The sequence below is a fragment of the Morone saxatilis genome, unplaced genomic scaffold, assembly GCF_004916995.1.
Source record: "Morone saxatilis isolate NCDOM2014 unplaced genomic scaffold, NCSU_SB_2.0 Contig15, whole genome shotgun sequence".
NCBI lineage: Eukaryota > Metazoa > Chordata > Actinopteri > Moronidae > Morone > Morone saxatilis.
Genome location: NW_023339707.1, coordinates 3633707 through 3640237, shown reverse-complemented (window position 1 = coordinate 3640237; position 6531 = coordinate 3633707). Strand labels below are relative to the sequence as shown.

At 42.6% G+C, this 6531-nt stretch overlaps 2 protein-coding genes across 2 annotated transcripts in view; both read right to left on the bottom strand.

Moving 5' to 3' along the window:
* The window catches only part of tmem106c (transmembrane protein 106C), a 6133-nt gene extending 2615 nt beyond the window's left edge, over positions 1-3518 (bottom strand). The window contains exons 1-5 of the mRNA XM_035656693.1: positions 3380-3518; positions 2831-3090; positions 1979-2042; positions 1693-1852; positions 646-786 (exon numbers count right to left, since the gene is read on the bottom strand). Coding sequence (XP_035512586.1) covers positions 646-786; positions 1693-1852; positions 1979-2042; positions 2831-3044 — 579 coding nt within the window. The 5' untranslated portion in view covers positions 3045-3090; positions 3380-3518. The remainder of the gene's footprint in view (positions 1-645; positions 787-1692; positions 1853-1978; positions 2043-2830; positions 3091-3379) is intronic.
* A 100-nt stretch (positions 3519-3618) lies between these two features.
* Positions 3619-6234, bottom strand: LOC118324382 (PTB domain-containing engulfment adapter protein 1-like). Its single transcript, XM_035656694.1, has 7 exons — positions 6112-6234; positions 5956-6031; positions 5595-5666; positions 4834-4932; positions 4571-4708; positions 4317-4421; positions 3619-4134 (listed from the first exon to the last, which is right to left on the bottom strand). Exons 2-7 carry the CDS (start codon positions 6001-6003, stop codon positions 4069-4071), a joined length of 528 nt encoding a protein of 175 aa, XP_035512587.1. The 5' UTR covers positions 6004-6031; positions 6112-6234; the 3' UTR covers positions 3619-4068.
* Between the last annotated feature and the right edge of the window lie 297 nt (positions 6235-6531).

The window sequence follows — 6531 nt, the reverse complement described above, 5'->3', positions numbered from 1 at the left end:
AAGACACTCAATAAGGACACTGGGTGCAGGCACACACAGGGGTACGGGGGTTACTGTCAACAAATCAAACCAAGAGTGTGTTGGTGCGTCTCTCAATACGTTGCGCTTCCTCAGTATGTCTGTGGCTCCGAGCAGCGAGGAAATTCATTCCTATTAAAAGTGGAAATCTGTAAAAACGGGCCATACTATCATTAATTAAAAAGGCTGAGTCACTTTCCTTGAGCGGCTGCGCGCTGCAGTATTCAGCATGCGGCACAAACACAAGTACATTTAGTATGTGTACTGCTTTCAGGATCAGTTCACTGTTGGTTTTGTTCTTTCCATGCGACCTGTTAGCAGTCTTTAAGTTTACAGTTTAAAGTCAGCGACAGCGTGTCGTCTTCTTCTTGTCTTGAAGCATTTAACCTTTGGGTTTGTGCAGTAGCGCTCGCATTCAAACAGAGGTCACATCCTGTAGCAGGCACACCTCCGCTATGCTTCAGTTTGTTTCCATACTGAACTCTGTACCGGGAAGCTTTACTGGGTGTGGAGCGGCCAGTGATAAGCTTTATTATGTTCACAAAAAACATTACTACTACGAAAAAAATGTTTGATTTTGCAATGTATAAAAGCTCTTTTTGTTGAAATGTATGCTTTGAACTTTACCCGACTCTCACTGAGCGGCAGGATGGTGGTGACGTTGTTCAGCTGCTGAGTCCCGATCACCGTCTTCATGTAGAGGACCTGGCAGTTGACACTCTGCACCAGCACCGAGAAGAAGTTGGGGTTGCTGAGGTTCAGTGTGCTCTGAGAAAAAGAAGAACAATGAAAAGGTACACAGGGAAATATCAAGACGCCGCCTACGTATAATGCAACAGGTTTGCGCAACAATACATTCACTCAAAACGTTCGAGTGGAGTGTGGTGACGGAGTACATTTCTCTACACGCAGGAAGTGACAACAACTTAAAAATGAAACCCTTGGACAGATTCGAAGCTTCGCACTCGTCTCGCAGTGTGGCTGCGTCAGACTAATGTGCTAATGTACAGTAACTGAGCCCACTGTGGCCGCTCTCACACAGAGAGAAAGTGTTCACTCCTGGGTCAGACAGTGAGATGGTTCCCTATCGCAGAAACACGCACTTCACAGTCTGAAACATTTCACAACATTAAGAAGCTTTACTTGACCTGAACACACATGACGAATGGTGACAGTGCAGAAAATGGAAATGGAAAAAAGACAGAAATTCCAATAATAATTCTCATTATGGTGATGAAAGGATGATTTGCCTGAGACTTGGATTATAGCTGCAACCAACTATTATTTTCTAGATGAACTGATCCATTGTTCTGAAACAGAGCTGTCAGACAATTGTGAAAAATGGAAACGATCCAATGGCAAAAGTCTGAAACCCAAAGATATTCCGTCAACTATCATTACGATGAAGCATCACATCTGCACATTTAAGGAGAACAGATTTCTGCGTTTGGCATTTTAGCTTGAAAAGCCAGTTGAAACCGCTGATCAATAGAGTTACAGGTTTGTTTTCCTTCAAATCGATCAATCAATAGACTACTTACATCAATTAAAAACAATTTGGACACATAAAACAAAACCAGGAGCCAGCACCGGAGCTAGAGGGCTCACTACAAACCACGCCTCTCTGTGTTGAGCACAGGTGACGGTGAGGTGCAATTACGAGAGAAAACCAACCGTCATGTTCATCAGGACCTTCATATTGGTGTGGTCGAAGCGCACAGTCACCGAGTGTATCCCATCATCCACCACAACCACAGAGCGAGGGAAGAGGAAGAAGGCCACGAGTGAAGAGGCCAGGAGGCACAGCACGACCGACAGGACCACGTACAGCTTCCTGCAACACAACACACGCTGACTGCAACAACCTGGCTCACCTGAAGGACACGCCACTGGACTGTACCACAGGAATACAAGCTTTCAGCGGAGGTGCATATTGGCAGGTCTGGAGTAGCGTACTTACGTTCTCTGGGGCTGCAGCCTTTGGTCGCTGTATGGGATCAGTGCAACCAGTTCATTCACTTGTTCTGTCAGGCAAGAGAGAACAGGTCATACAGCTGGATAATCAGTGTTTCCAAATACGTTTTAGACACACATCAAAGCCTCCAAAACTGTACGGCAAAAACAGCACATTGAGATTATTTATTATGGTTGGGGGGCTATATGAGTCAGAATTAGCGTGGGAATGATTGCAAACTGAATTTTCACCCACAAAATGTTGCAAAATCATGATGTGAAATATTTGGGAGTCTGTAGAAATATGGAGAAGAAGATTTCAGAGAATCTGTATGATATAACGCTGCCTGTCACACATTGTACTTTTATCAAAACACTGCAGCTCTTGTGATTTGCATAGTTCTCATAGTTCTTCTGTGATTTGGAGCGCTTCTGCTCTGGGCATTAATGCTGCCATTTTGATAATATTTCCATTAATTGTGCAGTCCTATAAAATTGCATTGTGACACTCCTGCTCTCTTAAATTAAAATACAACACATGCAATGCTCTTTCCCTGTGTCTGTTTGATCAGGTTAGACTGAGTAAGGCTCTTTAATAGCAGTGTGAAAGGCCATTTGCTATCATGGAAAAGAACAGAAACGTCCCTGTGTGCTGTCTGCTGTACTTTCAGACTGCACGGTGTCTTCGGACATACCGCAATAACTAAATGTTTTAGCAAATCGTGGGACTGAATTCTAAGCCTTGAAATTGTACATTTAAATGTGCTTTAGCTGCCTTTAAGCTTAGCTCTCAGATAATATAACGAACTTCTTCCAGGCTCGAGTGTATCCTCAGTGCGCTAACAGCATTCACACTCACCGGAAGGTATCCGTCCTGTCCCTTGGCATGTCGGACACGTTATGCTATCCCTGCCGGTGAACTCCACGTATGGGAACTGGGCTATGTCCTCCCGTCTGCCGAGCCCATCCAGAGACTCATTGTCCGAGTCTCTGTCCTCTCCCCGCCGCTCAGAGCTCTGCCTCTCCGGGAGGAGTGACAGGCTGCTGCCGCTCCGAGACAACCGCATCCCCATGGCGGCTCAACTCGCCTGAGGACGGGGTTTCCCACCCACTAACCGCCTGCAGGTGGATGACAAGGAGCCATTCGGACAGGAGACGTGTGAGCAGACTGACTCAGGAGCATTGACTGTAAAAAACCAGCTGTGTGATAAACTGTGACCATCTCTATCAAAACAGCTGACAGAGCCGAAATGTAACTTTAACGTAGCGGAATTGAACGCCGCTCAGAGCAGCGTCCCAAGCTAGCTAATGGTTTGCTAACAGAGCTGTTCAACAAGTTAGCGGTTAGCTACCAGTGGCTGTAACCGTCCGTAACGATAGTTAGCTTATTCAGACCTACTCCACTTACCTTTCAGACTAAACAAGTGAACCTTGCCATCCCACACAGAGTCGTGTTCACACCCGCGCGCACTCTCTGCATTCTGTCACACCAAAGTTTTCCATGTTGTGTTGCCTTCACGGCCCCTGCGTACCTTCACTAATCAATATCCAATTATTCAATACAACTCATCGGCGCATTCCAGTGGGAGATGTAGCATCAGGTGCGGTGTGTCGTGTTTTAGAAGTCAAGTAACAAAACACAGTAAGTCAGGCATTGAAGTGATATTTATTTATACAGTTGTTGCCCAGTTGCAATTATTGTCATATTAGTCGCTGAATAATTAATACATGAATACATTATCTGTTCTTATGTGCCAGTTCTTAAATGTTAGACAAGTTACACAGCAATTTGCAACATAACAAATTTCGTCTTTCTATGTGGTATTTTACATGTCTTACATTCTTATATTCAATATTTCCGACACTGTGCAGGCAGCAATTGAACGCACCCGCTTATTTCTCTGTTGACTGCTGCCCTCTACCGTTGTGGTGCAGCATTAATATTACTTTCTATTGAAGAACAGGACTAATGATGCATCAGGAAGTTGATTATTACTGGACTATAAAGAGTTTCCTGAGGCCAAACGCTTGTGTGACAACATCAAAACAAAGAAAAGGTATTGTATTGTGTATTGTGTACAACAACAACAAGTATCCTCAGACAGTAAGTCTGTCCTGAAGCCTCTTCCTCAGCTCAGCATTCTCTCTCTGCAGCATCTTATTCTGATAAAGGAGAAAGTCAGGGGGAAAAACATTTGAATTTCCTGGTTTTAATTCCATTTGAATTCTGCCTGAAGGTAAACTGAGAGCCTATTTGCAGCAAATTCAAATACATTCCTCACCATGACAGAATAAAATTAAACAGCGGGCCCAAGTCCTGATACTGATGTAAAAGCAGAACTAACCTTGTGTCTGAGTGCCTCCACTATCAGGTCTCGTCCTCCCCTCACACTCTCCTCCTTCTTTGAAGCTCTGAAAGCATCCCCGATGACTGAGACCAGCACGTGAGACTGAAAAGTGTTTGACAAATTTACACTTTGAGAGCTAGAGTATCTAATTTGGCTAGGGTACAGTGTTCCTCTCTGGTTTGTAAGCTACATTTTGTTCCCTGTATGAATATATTGGTGATCTCCTGCTATGCTGGACTGGGAATACTCACAAACGTCTTGCTCTGGAAGAGGTAGCAGTGGTACATGTCGGCTGCAGGGTGTCGAGCAACAAAGCCAAAGACTTTGGGTGAAGATGGCATGACGGCACAGAAGGAGATAGTGGAGAGAGGGCATGTGTACAACAGAAACTGAGGGTAGGGAAGACAGTGAGAGTCTTAAGAGTGATCATTCAAGGCCAAAGAAAGCAAGGCATATAATTAAACTGTGCACATTCCTGGAGTGGGATGGTAACTGGTACATTTTTGTCACGCACCTTGGTTTTGTTTTCCAAAATGTCTATTCCACTCAGTGACAGGAAGAGATAGACTTTGCTCTTCTTCGCTGCCTTTTCTGAGGAGTATTTATCTGGTGTCTGGGGATAAGAGGGGATTGATTGCATTTGTATTTGTCATGTTTGTTACTGCATCTTTAAAGTTCACAGAGAGCTCCTACAGTGGACACAGACTTTGTTTCTCATTAGAATGACTTGCAGAAGAGTCCCAGCATCCATGTCAACCATTCTTTGACCACATTTTGACAGTTTAACACACTGGTTCCCAACCTTTTCCTTTTCATTTATTACATATATTTTATATTTCATATTATGCCCCAACCAGTGAACACAGTAACTGCAGGACAGTTGTGTGATTTGGAGAAGATTATTTCCTGTGAATACTGATCAGAGACGAGTTTTCCTGATATTCTTAAGAACGTATTCTAAAATTAATCATATACTTCATAGGCTTCTTTTAGCTGTTTGGTTGTTTTCTAATGCAGGACAAAGCTGTTTATCAGAATGTGAATATAGCTTGTGTTCAGGCCTTCAAAGTTAAGACCTTGGATAATAAGAAAAAATTTAAAATAATTGAATTTACTTAATGAGTAAAGTGCATTGCACTGGAGCTGTATGTCTTGAGCCTTAAAAAAAAAAGCACACCGACTTTGGCTGCCATGTTGGAAAGAGTTGCATTGAAACTGTTTCCTTGTAAGGCAAAAAAACAGCAACTAAACAGGATGTGAGAGGTAATTACTGACCTTTAGGCTCTCGACTGCTTCATCCAGGATCTGTAGTCCATCAGGGCGGACCACCTCAACTCGGCCAAGAAACTGCAGGTTAGAGAAAGAAATAGACATTAAGCGAAATGGAGATGGTGCTTTAAATAAGGCTGAATATCAGCACTGACATGACAGATTAATGTCCCATTAATAGAATGATACATGCTGTACATACAGTATTTTATTTACATACATACATACATACATACAAGTGCAGTTCACAACATGACCAACTGAGCCTAAGCACACTCTGCTGTTCAGCTGCCGTTATTAATCACAGGAATATCACCATGTTCTTTGTTTTCCACATTCAGAATGAGATTTTAACATCAGTATTTACCTTTACTTGAAAGGAGATCTCATTATCATCTTCTGAAGTGTCGCTCATTTTAACACGTCTGCTCCCAAACTAAACCCTGACGTGAAGATGAGACATTAAGGATACATGTGTTCAAATTACCACAGTCATTAAAGAAATACTGTAAATCCGTCTTACCTTTTTTGTAAATATGCTTCAACCAGTGTGAATCGGCTTCTTATTGAATTACAGGTGGATGGGTGTAAAGTCTATTTGAGTTAATAAGTAACTGTCGTGTCTTCCTTATTGCTCTTTATCAGATATCCATGGCAACAGGTCGTCTCATCAACACATCTGGTGATCCATCAAAGGCAATTTCAGCACAAGGGTGTGGAAAAAACAAAAAGTGTCCTAAAAGGAACAGCATGTTCAAGAGTCTTACAGCTAGTTAAAGATCCCCTCCAGACATATACATATAATCTGCGTAGAATTATGTGTCTGATGTGTTTTTTTATACCCAAAAATTTGACATAAAAACACATTAAAATCCTTAAAAAGGCATTTTCTCTATCTGTGATGTCATAAATCCTGCTGGCTCCTTAAAATCAGATGTTCAAT

Excerpts from the sequence above, each read along its gene's own strand:
- LOC118324382 (XM_035656694.1), bottom strand. The coding sequence starts at position 6,003 with ATGAGCGACACTTCAGAAGATGATAATGAGATCTCCTTTCAAGTAAAG. Across the intron at positions 4,709-4,833 it reads TTTTGGAAAACAAAACCAAG|TTTCTGTTGTACACATGCCC; the intron begins GTGCGTGACAAA and ends CCCTACCCTCAG. Across the intron at positions 4,135-4,316 it reads TGGAGGCACTCAGACACAAG|AATAAGATGCTGCAGAGAGA; the intron begins GTTAGTTCTGCT and ends CTCCTTTATCAG.